The sequence below is a fragment of the Cetorhinus maximus genome, chromosome 5 (assembly GCF_964194155.1).
Source record: "Cetorhinus maximus chromosome 5, sCetMax3.hap1.1, whole genome shotgun sequence".
Classification (NCBI taxonomy): domain Eukaryota; kingdom Metazoa; phylum Chordata; class Chondrichthyes; order Lamniformes; family Cetorhinidae; genus Cetorhinus; species Cetorhinus maximus.
The window spans coordinates 168,625,392-168,643,848 of NC_135883.1; the positions used below are offsets into that span (position 1 = coordinate 168,625,392).

The 18,457-nt window shown below is 44.6% G+C and overlaps 1 protein-coding gene across 1 annotated transcript in view; it reads right to left on the minus strand.

Annotated features, from left to right (window-relative positions):
• LOC144681151 (dynein axonemal heavy chain 8-like) overlaps nucleotides 1-18,457 on the minus strand; it is a 1,659,468-nt gene that overhangs the window by 1,387,372 nt on the left and 253,639 nt on the right. The window contains exon 12 of the mRNA XM_078542878.1: nucleotides 1,301-1,400. Within this exon, the coding sequence (XP_078399004.1) occupies nucleotides 1,301-1,400 (100 nt within the window). The remainder of the gene's footprint in view (nucleotides 1-1,300; nucleotides 1,401-18,457) is intronic.

Below are 18,457 nucleotides of genomic sequence, written 5' to 3' on the forward strand. Positions count from 1 at the left end.
ATCGCCCCTCCTTCACTGCCGCTTGATAAAAATCCTGGAACTCCCTCCCAAACAGCACTGTGGATGTACTGACACCATGTGGACTGCAGCGGTTCAAGAAGGTGGCTCACTACCACCTTCTTGAGGGCAATTAGGGATAGGCAATAAAAACGCTGCCCTAGCCAGTGACACCCACATCCTGTGAAAGAGTAAAAGAAATGTAGGCCAGACCAGGTAAAGGTAGCAGATTTCCTTCCTTAAAGGACACTCATGAATCAGATGGGCTTTTACCACAATTCACCATGATTTCATTGTCATCTTAAACTAGCTTTTAATTCCACATTTATTGGTTGAATTTAAATTCCATGAGCTACCATGGTGGTAATTGAACCTGTGTGCCCACATCATTAGCCTGGGTCTTTAGATTGCTAGACCAGTGACATTACCACCACGCAACTATGCCACCACCTCCCCTAATATAAAGTTGATGGCTCAGTTCCAAAGTGCGCAATGACAGAGGGGCCTGGTGAATCAAGCGCACAGATCTTTGAACATGGCTGAAAATTAGCAAAGCACATGGGATCTTGGGCTTAAATATTAGAGATATTGTTACAAAAGCAGGGAAGTAATGCTAAGCCTTTATGAAATTCTTTTTAGACCACAAGAGTATTAAATCCACTTCTGGTCATCACACCTTAGGAAGGATCTTGACCAGGCTGGTTCTAGGGATCGAGGATTGTAGCTATAAGGTTAGGTTGGAGAAGCTAGGGTTCTTCTCCTTTGGGCAGAGTGAATTGAGTGAAAATTTGACAGAGGCGTACAAGATTGTGACAGGGTTGAATAAGGTAGATGAAGAAAAGTTGTTCCCATTAGCTGATGGTGTAAGGATTAGGGAGCACAGATTTAAGGTTTTGTACAAGAGATATAGAGGGCAATGTGAGAAAGAGCTTTTTACCCGGCAAATGATAATGACCTGGAGCTCACTGCCTACAACGGCAGTAGAAGTGGAGACAATGAATAATTTCAAAAGGAAATTGGATGGGCATTTGAGGGAAGTAAACTTGTAGGGCTATGGGAATAGAATGGGGGAATTGATTTGATTGCTCTACAGAGTGCTGATATGGAATCAATCGGCTGAATGGTGTCCTTCTGTAATGACTCCATAAATCACTAAATACTTATGTTTTCCTATGACCAGGTCAGGTTCTACTGAAGCATAAGCGGTTAGAATTTTTAAGTTGCAAGCATGTGAGTTCATAAATACAGAAATACAAATGTAATAGTGTGCATTTGGAAGTCATTTTAAAGCAGTTACTCTTACCTTTTGTATGGCCGTTAGCTCTCCTAAATAGTGCTGAAGAATACGTTCAATTGTAATTGCAATTTCTGACTCAAGGGATGGTATACCCAAATTCTGAAATCTAAAGGAACAAGTTTAGCACATACAAACTGCAATCTAAGTAAAGTCATGAAACTCAAGTACTATTATTGCACAATGTAACTCAAGTTCTATCACTGCACAATGTATTTAAAAACATCATTTTCAATTGAGATAACAGTCCAGAATTAAGTAATTTATTTTAATTGAAGATGATAATGCTATAATACAGAACAACAATCTGCATTACAATCTCTAATAGCATTTATTATTTTTGGGACCTCCTTAATCCTCATCTCATAGTTGGTTGGTAAATTCACTGATTTTGTTCTTCCAACAGGAGCACATATGATAGGAACATGGTCAGAGATGGAGTACTACCGTTGTGGTGACTCACCCTACTGGGTACAAATGGAGCAATTGTACTGTTAAATTGCTTCAAAATATTTTGTTCCTGCCAATTTGTTTTGTAGCCGCACATTTATTTTAGTCAACTGAGACACCTGCCAGAAAGGCAGGGGCTTCAGGGAAATTGTGGTTCAATGGTTCATTAGGATCTCAACATAGCTTTAAAGCAAAACTGTAGAAGAGAAATATGGTGTTCAAGTTACTTGTAAAAGCTGGGAATTTTTGGTCTCCCACAGCCATTGGAAACATGATACAAAAAGATACTCAGCTACAGGCAAATGGATTATAAGGGTATGTGAGGCAATGTAAGTTTCGATTACAAGGAGAGTTTCTAGCCTCCAGACTGCTTCTTTCTGAGATTATCTCGCCTCATTTTCAGTAAACCTCAATTGCTCATCGTATGTGCCATTATTGTCAACTGATTTAATTTTTTTTATTCTTTCATGAGCACCATTGGTAAGGCCAGCATTTGTTGCCCATCCCTAATCCTCCTTGAGAGGTTATTGGCAAGCTTTCTTCTTAAGCTGCAGTCTATTTGGTGCATGTATATCCAAAGTGCTGTTAGGAAGGGTATTCAAGATATTTGACTCAACAACAGTGAAGGGACAGCGAAATGGTTCCAAGTCAGGACGGTATGTGATTTGGGTGGGAACTTGCATGTGGTGGTATTCCCATGAATTTATTACCTTTGATCTCCTGGGTAGTAGATGTTGCAAGTTTGTAAGGTGTTGTCAAATGAGGTATGGTGAGTTGTTGTAATTCATCTTGCAGATAGTATACACTCCAATCAACGTGCACCGGTGGTCGAGGGAGTGAGTGATTATGAAGGTGATTGGGGTGCTAATCAAGTGGGCTGATTTGTCCTGGATGATGTTGAGTTTCTTGAATGTTGTTGGGCTACACACATTCAGGCAAGTGGAGAACATTCCGTCACATTGCTGGCTTGTGCCTTGGGGAGTCAGGTAATGGTAGACTGAAGAGAATTCCAAGCCATGGGGCTACAGATCATGGTTGAATATTGTCGCTGGACTAGTAATCCAGGGACCCAGAATAATGCTCTGGGGTCTCGGTTCGAATCCCACCATGGCAGATGGTGGAATTTGAGTTCAATAAAAATCTGAAATTAAAAGCCTAATAATGACCAGGAAATCATTGTCGATTATTGTAAAAACTCACCAGGTTCAATAATGTCCTTTAGGGAAGAAAATCTGCCATCCTTACCTGGTCTGGCCTACTTGTGACTCTTAAAATGCCCTCTAAAATGGCCTAGCAAGCCACTCAGTTCTATCAAACCGCTTCAAAGTTTCAAAAAAGGAATGAAATTGGACGGACCGCACGACATCGACCTAGGCACCGGAGACGACAAGGACAAAATCAGCACTGTCGGCCCTGCAAAGTACTCCTTACAAACATCTGGGGACGAGTGCCAAAATTGGGAGAGCTGTCTCACAGACTAGTCAAGCAGCAGCCTGACATAGTCATCCTCACGGAATCTTACCTTACAGATAACTTCCCAGACACCACCATCACCATCCCTGGGTATGTCCTGTCCTACCGACAGGACAGACCCAGCACAGGTGGCGGCACAGTGGTATACAATCTGGAGGGAGTTGCCCTGGGAGTCCTCAATATCGACTCCGGACCTCATGAAGTCTCATGGCATCAGGTCAAACATGGGCAAGGAAACCTTCTGCTAATTACCATGTACCACACTCCCTCAGCTGATGAATCATGTGCTCCACCATGTTGAACATCACTTGGAGGAAGCACTGAGGGTGACAAGGGCACAGAATGTACTCTGGGTGGGGGGACATCAATGTCTCTTACCAAGAGCAGCTCGGTAGCACCACTAGAGACCAAGGTGGCCAAATCCTAAAGGACATAGCTGATAGACTGAGTCTGCGGCAGGTGGTGAGGGAACCAACAAGAGGGAAAAACATTCTTCATCTCATCCTCACCAACCTGCCTGCTGCAGGTGCATCTGTCCGTGACAGGAGCAGTAGGAGTGACCACTGCACAGTCGTTGCGGAGACGAAGTCCCAACTTCACATTGAGGATACCCTCCATCGTGTTGTGTGGCATTACCACCATGCTAAATGGGATAGATTTCGAACAGATCTAGCAACCCAAGACTGGCAATACATGAGGCACTGTGGGCCATCAGCAGCAGCATAATTGTACTCGAACGCAATTTTTAATCTCATGGCGCGGCATATCCCCCGATCTACTATTACCATCAAGCCAGGGGATCATTGGTTCATTGAAGACTGTAGGAGGGCATGCCAGGAGAAACACCAGGCATCTAAAAATGAGGCGTCAACCTGGTGAAGCTATAGCACAGGACTACTTGCATGACAAACAGCAAGTGATACACAGAGTTAAGCCATCCCACAACCAACGGATCAGATCTAAGCTCTGCAGTCCTGCCACATCCAGTCGTGAATGGTGTTGAGCAATTAAACAACTCACTTGAGGAGGAGTTTCCACAAATATCCTCATGCTCAATGATGGGGGAGCCCTGTACATCAGTGCAAAAGATAAGGCTGAAGCATTTGCAACAATCTTCAGCCAGATGTGCCGAGTGGATGATCTATCTCGGCCTCCTCTGGAGGTCCCCGGCATCACAGATGCACATCTTCAGTAAATTGAATTTACTCCATGTGATATCAAGAAACGGCTGAATGCACTGGATAGTGCAAAGGCTATGGGGCCTGACAATATTCCGGCAATAGTACTGATGACTTGTGCTCCAGAACTTGCCGCACCCCGAGCTAAACTCTGCCAGTACAGCTACAAAACTGGCATCTACCCGACTATGTGGAAAATTGCCCAGGTGTGTCCTATACACAAAAAGCAAGATAAATCTAACCTGTCCAATTACCGCCCCATTAGACCACTGTCAATTGTCAGTACAGTAATGGAACGGGACATCAGCAGTTGCTATCATGCGGCAATTGCTTAGCAATTACTTGTTCACTGACACCCAGTTTGGATTCCACCAGGGCCACTAAGCTCCTGGCCTCATTACAGCCTTGGTTCAAACATGGACAAAAGAGCTGAACTCCCGAGGTGAGGTGAGAGTGACTGCCCTTGAGATCAAGGCCACATTTGACTGAGTGTGTCATCAAGGAACCCTAGCAAAACTGGAGTCAATGGGAATCAGGGAGATTCCCATTCACACAGGATAAAAGAGCGCGAGGAGAGCAGCGGAGACACAGGTTAAAACAGCATGAGGAGAGTGGCGGAGACACAGGATAAAACAGCATGAGGAGTGTGAGGAGAGCGGAGACACAGGATAAAAGAGCGCGAGGAGAGCGGCGGAGACACAGGATAAAAGAGCGCGAGGAGAGCAGCGGAGACACAGGATAAAAGAGCGCGAGGGCGACGGAGACACAGGATAAAAGAGCGCGAGGAGAGCGGCGGAGACACAGGATAAAAAAGCGCAAGGAGAGCGGAGACACAGGATGAAAGAGCGCGAGGAGAGCGGAGACACAGGATAAAAGAGCGCAAGGAGAGTTCCAGGGAGCAGAGTTGGAGGGCGGAGTTCCAGAGAGGTGAGTATAAAAACCATACCTCGGGGATTCGTGGACCTCGGGTTTTTAAAAAAAAAAAATTAAAAGTGGCGTCACGGTAAATCTGTGACCTGATTGGCTAGTAGAGAATCTACACTGAATTTGAAACTAAAACATTGTTAAACTAATTAAACCAAATAAATTAATCACAATTAATAAGTAGAGGGTATCTAGACCAGAATCAGGGGATTACTGTTCTTAGAATTTAGCATTCATAGTAAAAATCTAGCCCTAGGGAATGTACAGTTAATAAGGAGTCAATAAGCAGTTATTAGATTTAAATTAATCTATTAAATAGTTCTAGAAATGGCAGTTGCTGGGGTGAAGTGCTTCACCTGTGGGATGTGGGAAATCTGTGATGCTTCAAGTGTCCCGGACAACTACATCTGCAGGAAATGTACCCAATTGCAGCTCCTCACAGACCACATGGATCGGTTGGAGCAGCATTTGGATGCACTTAGGAGCATTCAGGTGGGGGAAAGCGTCATTAATAGGAGTTTTGGAGACGTGGTCACACCCAAGGTACAGACAGATAGATGGGTGACTGCTAGAAGGGGCAGGCAGTCAGTGCAGAAATCCCCCGTGGCTGTCCTCCTCTCTAACAGGTATACCATTTTGGATACTGTTGGGGGGGGATGGCCTATCAGGGGAAAACAACAGCAGTAGCCAGATCAGTGGCACCACGGCTGTCTCTGTTGTTCAGCAGGGGGGATCAAAGCACAGAAGAGCAATTGCCATAGGGGACTCTATAGTCAGGGGCTCAGATAGGTGCTTCTGTGGTCGTGAAAGAAACACCAGGGTGGTATGTTGCCTCCCTGATGCCAGGGTCCAGGATGTCTCTGATCGGGTACGGGACATTCTGAAGGGGGAGGGAGAACAGCCAGAGGTCGTGGTACACATTGGTACTAACGACATAGGCAGAAAGAGTGATGAGGTTCTGCAGTGGGAGTTCAGGAAGTTAGGCAGAAAGTTTAAAAAACAGGACCTCTAGGGTTGTAATCTCGGGATTACTCCCTGTGCCACGTGCCAGTGAGGATAGAAATAGGAAGATAGTGCAGCTGAACACGTGGCGGAACACATAGTGTAGGAGGGAGGGTTTCCGATATCTGGATCAGTGGGATCTCTTCTGGGGCAGGTGGGACCTGTACAAGAAGGACGGTTGCATCTAAACTGAAGGGGCACCAATATCCTGGCTGCAAGGTTTGCTAGTGTCACTCAGGAGGGTTTAAACTAGTATGGCAGGGGGGTGGGAACCAGAGCAATAGGTCAGCAGGTGAAATAAATGACTGGGAACCAATGAATATGGCCAGTAGGACTAAGATGAAGGGCAGGCAGGGAGGAATTCCTTAACACAGTGGGACTAGGGGTCTGAAATGCATTTGTTTCAATGCGAGAAGTATAACAGGCAAGGCAGATGAGCTTAGAGCTTGGATTAGTACTTGGGACTATGATGTCATTGCTATTACAGAGACTTGGTTGAAGGATGGACAGGATTGGCAGATAAATGTTCCGGGATTTAGATGTTTCAGGCAGGATAGAGAGGGATGTAGAAGAGGTGGGTGAGTTGCACTGCTGGTTAAGGGGAATATCACAGCTGTACGACAGGAGGACACCTCGGTGGGCTCATGCAGCGAGTCAGTGTGTGTAGAGCTCCGGAATAGGAAGGGTGCAGTCACAATGTTGGGGGTTTACTATAGGCCTCCCAATTGCCGGTGGGAGATTGAGGAACAGTTATGTAGGCAGATTTTGGAAAGAAGTAAAAGCAATAGGGTTGTTGTGGTGGGTGATTTTAACTTTCCCTATATTGACTGGGAATCACTTAGTGCTAGGGGTTTGGATGGTGCAGAATTTGTAAGGTGCATCCAGGAGGGCTTCCTGAGACAATATGTAGATAGTCCAACTAGGGAAGGGCAATACTGGACCTGGTATTAGGGAATGAACCCGGCCAGGTGGTCGAAGTTTCAGTAGGGGAGCATTTCGGGAAAAGTGACCATAATTCAGTTAGTTTCAAGGTACTGGTGGATAAGGATAACAGGAGTCCTCAAATTAAGGTGCTTAATTGGCGGAAGGCTAATTATAACAATATTAGGCAGGAACTGAGGAATCTAGACTGGAGGCGGATGTTTGAGGGCAAATCAACAACTGACATGGGGGGCTTTCAAACGTCAGTTGATAAGAATTCAGGACCGGCATGTTCCTGCTAGGATGAAGGATAAGCATGGCAAGTTTCAGGAACCTTGGATAACGAAGGATATTGTGAGATTAGTGAAAAAGAAAAGGGGAGCATTCGTAAGGGCTAGAAGGCTGGGAACAGATGAAGCCCATGGAGAATATAAAGAAAGTAGGAAGAAACTTAAGCAAGGAGTCAGGAGGGCTAAAAGGGGTCATGAAAAGTCACTGGCAACTAGGATTAAGGAAAATCCCAAGGCTTTTCATACATATGTAAAAAGCAAGAGGGTAGCCAGGGAAAGGGTAGGCCCACTCAGCGACAGAGGTGGGAATCTCTGTGTGGAGCCAGAAGAAATGGGAGAGATACTAAATGAATACTTCTCATCAGTATTCACCAAAGAGAAGGACTTAGCGGTCGATTGGTCTAGGGAAGAGTGTGTAGATAGCCTGGATCATGATGAGATCAAAAAAGAGGAGGTGTTAGGCGTCTTGAAGAATATTAAGGTGGATAAGTCCCCAGGGCTAGATGGGACATACCCCAGAGTACTGAAGGAGGCAAGGGAGGAGATTGCTGGGGCCTTGACAGAAATCTTTGTATCCTCACTGGCTACGGATGAGGTCCCAGAGGACCGGAGAATGGCCAATGTTGTTCCATTGTTTAAGAAGGGTAGCAGGGATAATCTAGGAAATTACAGGCCGGTGAGCCTTACGTCAGTGGTAGGGAAATTATTGGAGAAGATTTTTCGTGACAGGATTTACTACCATTTGGAAGCAAATGGGCGTATTAGTGAGAGGCAGCATGGTTTTGTGAAAGGGAGGTCGTGTCTCACTAACTTGATCGAGTTTTTCGAGGAAGTGACAAAGATAATCGACGATGGAAGGGCAGTGGATGTTATCTACATGGATTTCAGTAAGGCCTTTGACAAGGTCCCTCATGGCAGACTGGTACTGCAGGTAAAGTCGCATGGGATCAGAGGTGAGCTGACAAGATGGATACAGAATTGGCTTGGTCATAGAAGACAGAGGGTAGCAGTGGAAGGGTGCTTTTCTGAATGGAGAGCTGTGACTAGTGGAATTCTGCAGGGAGCAGTGTTGGGACCTTTGCTGTTTGTAGTATACATAAATGATTTGGAGGAAAATGTAACTGGGCTAATTAGTAAGTTTGCAGACGACACTAAGGTTGAAGAAGTTGCAGATAGTGAAGAGGATTGTCAAAGGATAGAACGGGATATAGATCGGTTGGAGACTTGGGCGGAGAAATGGCAGATGGAGTTTAATCCAGACAAATGCGAGGTAATGCATTTTGGAAGGTCTAATACAGGCAGGAATTATACAGTAAATGGCAGAACCCTTAAGTGCATTGATGGGCAGAGGGATCTGGGTGTACAGGTGTACTGAAAGTGGCAACGCAGGTGGATAAGGTAGTCAGAAGGCATATGGCATGCTTGCCTTCATTGGCAGGGCTATTGAGTATAAAAGCTGGGAAGTCAGGCTGCAACTGTATGGAACCTTAGTTAGGCCACACTTGGAATATTGCACGCAATTCTGGTCACCACATTACCAGAAGGATATGGAGGCATTGGAAAGGGTGCCGAGGAGGTTTACCGGGATGCTGCCTGGTCTGGAGGTTATTAGCTATGAGGAGAGGTTGGAGAAACTCGGATTGTTCTCACTAGAGTGACGGAGATTGAGGGGCGACTTGATAGAAGTTTACAAAATTATGAGTGGCATGGACAGAGTAGATAGTCGGAAGCTTTTTCCCAGGGTGGAAGAGTCAATTACTAGGGGACATAGATTTAAGGTGAGAGGAGAAAACTATAGAGGAGATGTGCGGGGCAAGTTTTTTACGCAGAGGGTAGTGAGTGTCTGGAATTCGCTGCCAGAGGAGGTGGTGGAAGCAGGTACGATAGTGGTGTTTAAGAGGCAGCTTGACAAATACATGAATATTTGTCATGTATATTCCCTTTCCCATGGGAATAGAGAGATACGGACCCTGGAAGTGCAAAATGTTTTAGTTGATGGGCAATATGATTGGCGCAGGCTTGGAGGGCCGAAGGGCCTGTTCCTGTGCTGTACTTTTTTTTGTTCTTTGTTCTTTGCTCTTATAACTCTCCACTGGTTGGATCCATACCTAGCACAAAGAAAGATGCTTGGGATTGTTGGAGTTCAGTCACCTGAGCTCCAGCACATCACTGCTGGAGTTCCTCAGGGTTGGGTCCTTGGCCCAACCATCTTCAGCTGCTTTATCAATGACCTTCCTTCCATCATAAGATCAGAAGTGGGGATGTTCACTGGTGATTGCACAATGTTCAGCACTATTCGTGACTCCTCAGATACTGAAGCAGTCCATGTCCAAATGCAGCAAGATCTAGACAATATCCAGGCATGGGCTGACAAGTGGCAAGTAACATTCGTGTCACACAAGTGTCAGGCAATGAACATCTCCAACAAGAGAGAATCCAACCATCATCCCTTGATGTTCATTGTCATTCCCATCACTGAATCCCCCACTATCAACACCCTGGGGGTTACCATTGACCAGAAACTGAACTGGAGTAGCCAAATAAATACTGTGGTCACAAGAGCAGGTCAGAGGCTAGGAATTGTGCGATGAGTAACTCACCTCCTGACTCCCCAAAGCCTGCCCACCATCTACAAGGCACAAGTCAGGAGTCTGATGGAATGCTCCCCATTTGCCTGGATGAGTGCAGCTCCCATAATTCTCAAGAAACTTGTCACCATCCAGGGGCAAAACAGCCTGCTTGATTGGCACGAAATCCACAAACGTTCACTCGCTCCACCACTGACGCACAGTAGCAACAGTGTGCACCATCAACAAGATGCACTGCAGGAATTCACTAAGGCTCTTTAGGCAGCACCTTCCAAACCCCTGACCTCTGCCATCTAGAAGGACAAGGGCAGCAGACACATGGGAACTCCACCACCTGGAAATTCCCCTCCAATTCACTCACCATCCTCACTTGAAAATATATCGCCGTTCCTTCACTGTCACTAGGTCAAAATCCTGGAACTCCCTAACAGCACTGTGGGTGTACCAACACCAGATGGACTGCAGTGGTTCAAGAAGGCAGCTCACCACCACCTTCTCTTGGGCAACTAGGGATGGGAACCAAATGCTGGCCCATTGAATGAATTAAAAAAAAACACATTTCTGCAGCTTCTGATAGCCAACATTGCCTCGTGGATTCCCAGTTTTGAGCTGCTAAATCTGTTCTGATCTATCCCATTTAGTACACTGTCAGTATCACACAATGTGATGAATGATCACCTTACTGTGAAGACAGGAATTCATCCCTTCAAGGGTTATTTGATGGTCATTCCTACCAATACTGTTATAAACAAATGCATCTCTGACAGGTAAATTGATTAGAGAAAGGTCAAGTAGCTATTCCCTTGATTGTTCTCTCACCACCTGCTGCAGACCCAATCTGGCTGACATGTCCTTCAGGACTTGGCCAGCTTGGTCAGTCTTACCAAGCCACCCTTGGATATCACCATTGAAGTACGTTCTGTGCCATTGCGACCTACAGTGCATCTTTCAAATGACGATCAATAAGGTACTGATTCATTAGCTGAGGGAGGGTGAAATGTGATAATCAGCAGCAGGCTTTCTAGCCCATATTTGATCTGATGCCAAAAGACCTCATGGGGTCCGGAGTCAAAGCTGGAGAACCCCATGGCAACTCCCTCCCAACTGTATACCTCTGTGTCATCACCTCTGGTTACTCTTTCCCGCCAGTGGGAAAGGACACATCCAAGCATGGTGATGGAGGGGTCTGGGACATTGACTATTTCAGAGGACAATTAAGAGTCACTCACATTGCTTTGAGTCCGGGGTCACATGTAGGATAGACTGGGTAAGGACAGCTGATTTCCTTCCCTAAGTAGCAAGAGCAGTCTCCTCAGTGACTAGCACAACCACCAAGTAGTCCTATTAAATGAGAGCAGGTGATGGGTATAATGTAAAGTGCTAACAGATGGTATATGCTAATGTATGATGTAGATAATGATGTACCACTGACATCATTCAGTCATGTATTGGACTCAAGAAAGAGAGAGAAAGGTTTAAATCATGCTGAGGAGCAATGTGCCTACTTTGTAACCTGTTTAGATGTTGTACTAATAAGCAAGCATCAAGCAAATACCAAAATATGACTATAGTTTGTCTGGTAACTAAATACCATGCCTAGAGAGCACAAATAGAAGGACCATCTCAGAACATGGTGGCAGCAGTGGAGACATCAATGTAAAAAAGTGATCCATATTATTGAATGGAACAAAGAGCGAAGAAAATTTTGATAGCAGCTCGGAACAGATCAACAGAAGGAGAAGGCACACGGGAGAGAGATTATGATGACCGTGTCTGGTGAGCAGTCCCTGCCCCTATCCCACCTTTATGACAGCCTCGAGAGTCTGCAGAGAGGCCAGTCGTGGGATTTATGGAAACACCATTTTCTCTAGTATCGACCAGCATCAGGCCTTCACTCTAAAGAGCAAAAGCACCAAGTCAGTTCCTTCCATTATGCTGTAGGTCCTATAGCAGATGTCTTTCTCCTGAGGCAGGGTGTGGAGGAGTCCACCATGAGCTTTGAGATCATAAGCAGAGTCTTTCAGCCTGAAGCAAAACTTAGAAATGTTATGGCACGGCGGATGGGTAAATGCCGAGCTTCTCTAATCCCAGAGGGAAACTTGAAACAGCTGCAGAAATGTTTTTTTTGCAATTTGATTTGTATGAGGAGTGGTTATGAAATCAGGGAATGATGTCCCAGACTACTTGTGATGATTTTATAGTGAAGTAAACATTTATTAAAAGAATAAAGAAAAGCAAATTAAACACGATTACACTTAAACACATGAAAGGCTTCACACCCTAAAACAATCCTTTAAAACAATTCCACAAATCTTAACTTAACTACCCACAGAGCTAATCTTCCCCTTTTCCATTCAGCAAATATCCTTATAGATTTTAGAAACTATAGAAGTCTAGTAATTTTTACCACACAGTGCTTCTTTCTTGGGGTGCCCGCTGAGGTTGGCAGTAACTGGTTCTTTCAGTCTGGCCTTGTTCACACAGTCTTCTAGCAGTTCTGACCAGCTACCCTGCCGTCTTCTGGGAGATCTAAGCAACTACCTCCTCACATAGACTTCAGTATTTTCTTAAGTGCGTTCCTTCTCTTAGATCTCTCTATTGTTTCAACCAGTCTTGTCAGAAATGCTTTCTTCCCAGAATTGATTAAATCACTCTTTACTTTAGTTCTTAGACTTGCAAAAACAAACTTGCCCTATATTTACCTTATTTCCTTACATCGTTTTATAACCTGCATATACCCCCTTTTAAATAAAACAACTCAATTCAAAAAAACACTCCTGTTATTGCTTTATGTAAAACTCTGATTGAAGTTCCTCTTGTCTCATTAACATATCAAAACCATTTCTTACTGTTGGCTTTAGGCCCTTGCAGTCACTCTAGCTCTTAATCCAATTACCATATCTATAGCCCCAACAGCCTGAATTCCAGTACAGAGAAAATATGCCAAGGTTATTACCAGAAGAAAACTGTTATAAATTATTATTTTCTTGACACATCCCCCCCCCCACCTTTTTAAGAAATTGAACCATCATAATTTCCTATTAATTACTACTTATACACTAAACTATTAGATTATAATATGCATGCATTAATATGATAATGTACCCAAGGTTTCAGTAAAAATAGAGTTCGCTTCAGCTCTTTTCCCAGGTTTCACATGTCCAATCTTCTTTACACCTTAAATCCTTGATAATGCATCCACAATTAGGTTTTCACATCCAGCCATATATATAATTTGCAAGTTAAATGTTGTAACAATAGGCTCCATCTAAACAGTCTCACATTCTGATTTTGAAACCTTTCCAAAAATCTTAATGGGTTATGGTCAGTATAAACAATTGTTTCTGATGAATTGTTGACAACATAAATTTCAAAAAGTTGCAATGCCAGTACCAAACTCAATGTTTCCATCTCAACAGTGGAGTATTTTTGTTGATGAATACTTAACTTCTTTGAGAAATATCCCACAGGCTTTTCAATACCTGTATCATCTTCCTGCAACAATACAGCACCAATACCCACATTACTTGCACCAATAGCCAATTTAAACTGCTTGGCATAACTCAGTGTTGCTAAACTGGTGCTGTTGTCAACACAGTTTTCAGATTTTTGAATGCATTTTGGCACTCTGATGTCCAGTTGAACTTCTTGTTCTTTTTTAAGAGTTCAGTTAATGGAGCAACCAGGTTGCTAAAATTTGGCATGAATTCCCTGTAAAAGTCATTCACACCCAGAAATCATAAAACTTCTCCCTTCGTTGAAGGCTTTGGGAACTTGTTAATTGCCTATATTTTTTATGTCTTATTGTGCCATCTGACCATGTCCAACAGTATTGGCTAAATATGTGACCTGTGCTTTTGCAAATTCACTCTTAGCCAAGTTCACCAACAACTTAGCCTCTTGTAGATAATCAAATAGTTCTCCTAGATTGTCAGGAAGATATAATTCTTATAGCTTTATTGGAATTTATTGTAAAGTAGAGTAACATTGGGATGTGTCTAAATGTGTCTTTGTGTGTAAGAGGGAGACATAATTGAATTAGTCTGGATGCTTTGGTGTAAGAAGAGAAGTTAGGTTGGAAATATTAATTAGGTAAACATGGAGAAGTTTAGAAACATAGGTGTCAAGGGAAAATTTGCATTTTTAAATAAACCAGACTAGATTGTTTTCAAAAGAGGGAGTGAACTGTGTCACCTAGCCAGGTGAAGTTTAGAAACAGTGTGTTTATTTTTCCCAAAGATTACTGGTAAAACTTAGTGCTATGAGAGGTTTTTCATTATCAGGAAGATAAAGTCCAAAGACATAGTGAAACAATGGGTATTTGCATTTAAAGAGGGAAACTTGCATAAATGAGAGAAGATTGTTTGTAAGGAAATGCATTTTAAGATCTTACAAATGAGAAAAAGCCTTCAGCATCTATGCCTCAAGCTGCTGTCTTCAAATGACTGAAGTTAAGAAAACTCACTTGGAATTTGATTTGTTCAGAGTATCATGTTTCTTTACTTGGGTCTTTTAAAATCTATGTGTCTCACAGTTACTTTAACGAAACTGTAACTGGGAGTTAGATTGATTAGGGGATTTAGAAGTTATAATAGTAGTAATTTACAGCTCTATGTAGGTATTTAAAATCATTTCTCCTCTTAATAAATGTTAATCTAGTTTTGTAAAACCTTAAGACTTGGCGGTCTTATTACTACTGAATTCAAATTTCGAGATTTATACAAACTGCAAAACAAGTTGTGGCAGTTGTTTCAAGTTTCCCTTTGGGATTTGAACAACTCAGCATTTACCATTGGCAGTGTCATAACACAGATCCTGTAAGTGCTCCTCCCATGTTTGGCTGAATACCGCCAGATAACCAATGCACACAGCACAGTGACTTAGTTCAGCAATAACCTTGTTCGTTAGCCTGTGGAAGGTCGCTGGTGCATTTTTCATACCAAACAGCATGACTTTGAACTGATAGAGCCCACCTGGTTTTACAAAATCTGGAACTCCTTTTGCCCTTTCTGATAGAGCCACTATCCCTTCAGCATGAACTTTGATTGTCCCACTTTCTCAATGCAGTCTTCCAAACATGGAATGGGATATGAATCCGCTTTCACCACTGCATTTACTTTTCGATAATCCACACACAGTCATTGTGTTCCATCCAGTTTCAGTACCGTCACAATAGGTGAGCTCCAATTGTCGCAACTCAACTCAATAATGTCATTCTTGAGCATAAACTCAATTTCTTTTTCCACTTGTGATAATTTTACTGGATTCAACCTATAAGGATATTGCTTGATTGGAACAGAATTCCCCACATCTACATCATCTACCTTTGTTTTTCCCAATTTATCCCCACAGATAGTTCTATGTGACTGCAATAGCTCTCACAAGTCACTGATTCTTATCTAGAAGGTAACTCAGTATTTCATTCAACTTCTTAAGCACTTCCTCATTGTCCAATTGAATTTGAGGAAAATCAATTTCAGAATCTTCAATCCCTACTTCCTTTTTCTGATTCATCACTACTAATATTTCTTCTTTTTGGTTATTCTCCCTATTGAAGTACTTTTTGAGCACATTGATATGACATATCCTCTGGGTTTTTCTTCTATCTGGAGTTCTTACTAAATAATTTATTTTCAATTTGGTAAGACCCATTAAACCTGGCTTTTAACGGTTCGCCTGATACTGGCAACAAAACTATCACATTTTCCCCAGCTACAACGTTCCTTCATTTCTGCTTCTGTCTTCATCACCTCTGTGATTTTTTAGATGCTCTTTAGCTAATTCACATGCCCTATTCAATCTTTCCCTGAACTTTGATACATAGTCCAAGGGTATGGTTTCTGTATTCTTACCCAATAACTTCTCATGAATTTGTTTGTGATCCGCTCACTTCATGACCATACACTAATTCAAAAGGACTAAATTTTGTTGAGGCATTAAGTGCATCTCTAATAGGGAATAATAAGAAGGGAAATCCTCCATCCCAGCTACGTGGGTAATCCTGATTATATGCCCTCATCATAGTCTTGAGAGTTTGACGTCATCTCTCTCAGGATAATAAGCTGAGGACTTAAACTGCTTTATCCCGAGGCTGTTCATGACTTCTCTAAATAATTGTGACATGAAATTTGAACCCTGATCCTACTGTATGTCTTTTGGCAAACTATATCTGGTAAAGAATTTGGTCAATTCTTCTACGATCCTTTTTGCTGTGATATTTCTCAATGGTATCGCTTCCGGGAATCTAATGGCTAGAGCCATGATTGTCAGCAAGTACTGATTTCCACTTTTTGTCTTAGGGAGGGGCCCTACACAATCTATTAGGACCCTAGTAAAATGTTCCTCAAATGATGGAATAGGAGTTAAAGGTGCAGGTTTTTTACTGCTTGTGGTTTTCCTATCACCTGATGTGTGACATGCTCGGCAAAAGCGGGCTACAAGCAGAATTTTCCAAGCCCGCTGGCGGCGGGTGTGATAGGTAGCGTGCGCGGAAAATATGGCATGACCTGCTTCACAATAGCGTGAAGGCAGTTTGCGATCATCCACGCAGCCCACCGACAGCGGGCCGCATTTCTGCCATCGGTTGGTGGGGAGCTAATTGTAATACATCAGCATATAATTAAAAGGCCATCCTGCCAGGCTCTTCAAACCCCGCCGTATCATCCATCCATATCGGCGGGAAAGCACGCTGATGTGTTTCACAACAGCACGCTGGCAGCCTTCACTTTGGGGGAACTGAAGTGAGTGACCAGCAGCGTTCTCCACAGCTCGCCTGTTGTTTACAGGTCTCAGGGGTGCCAGGGGGTGGGGGCAAATGCTGGCCAGCCTCGGGGGTGACTGCTGAGGGGGGGGTGTGTCTGGGGGAAGGTGTTGGCCAGCCTCAGAGGCAATTGCTGAGGGGGGAGGTAGGGGGGCAGGTGGTGGTGGTGTCCGGGGTCAAGTGCTGGCCAGCCTCGGAGGCGACAGTTGTCGGTGGGGACGGGTGGGGGGGGTCAAGTGCTCAAGTGCTGCCCTGGCACTGCATCCCGCTGACAGGCAATCGCGGTGGGCGACAGGGTAAGCGAAGGAAGTGTCCATGCATTAGAGAGACCTATATAAACCGACCATGCCTTTGCAACTGAGACAGATCGGGCGCAACCACAGTGATATGATTAGAGCTGGGTTCATTGCCTGCCCGCCCATGCAAGCAATACGAAGGCACCAAAGGGCCACTAACACTCCATACCTTACCCTCGCCCTCTCCACACCCCCCCCAACCCACTCCCAGCACAGACTTCGAGTCTGCCACCAATTCATTGACGGCGGAGCAATTGGACTGCACACGTTGTATAATTTCCTCACCCACGCTGGCCATGTAGCATCACTCCTGGAGGCGCTCACAGCCCCTTGCAATCTCAGCATCCTGGTTTGGACTAGTGTCTCCCATGTCGCAGGTTGACAGGGCAGCCATGCGGTGCACTCATCTCTGGCCATTCGAGGGGTGACCAGCGCTCTCTGGGAAGCATTTAGGGATGGTCACACCGGGCCAGGAAAGGTGCTAAGTACAGCCATGATAACCACATCTCTCTCTCTTTCATGCTGCAGGAGGACCACGTCAGGATCATGGATCCTGGTGACCTAGCTGTATGCCTGATGGCCCACGGAGACTGTAGAAGACTGAGGAGGGAGCAACTGAGGCTCCTGGCTGCACAAAGCGAGGAGCAGCAACCTCATGAAGAAGGGGTAGCAGGGGCTCCCGCACACGCTGCCCAGGAGCAATAGCGAGCCATGGCTGGTCAGCGCCTAGTGACGCCCAGGGTCTGTAGACGCCGCCTACCATTCCTGCAGATGACTGAGAACCAGTGTTGCTGATGACTGTACATGTCTAGGGACCTGGTGGCTCACATCTGCCACTTACTGCAGGACTTGGCACCAAGAGGACATGGAGGGCCTCCATTGCCAGTGGCTGTGAAAGTGACCGCGGCACTCAATTTCTATGCCAGTGGCTCCTTTCAAGGCTCCACAGGTGACCTCTGTGGGATTTCACAATCCGCCACCCACAAATGCATCCATGAAGTCACGGATGCCATCTTCTCCTTGGCAGACAAGTTTATGCATTTCGCCCATGACCAGGGCAGCCAGGATGCAAGGGCCATTGGATCCGCCCTGATCTCGGGATTCCCAAAGGTGCAGGGTGCAACTGACTGCACTCATGGTGCTCAGGTCTTCGTCGCTACACTCAATGGACTTCATAAACCGTAAGGGCTTCCACTCACTGAGCGTGCAGCTGGTACGCGACCACCAGAAACGCATCCTGCAGGTGTGCGCACGGTTTCTAGGGAGTGTGCACGATGCCTACAT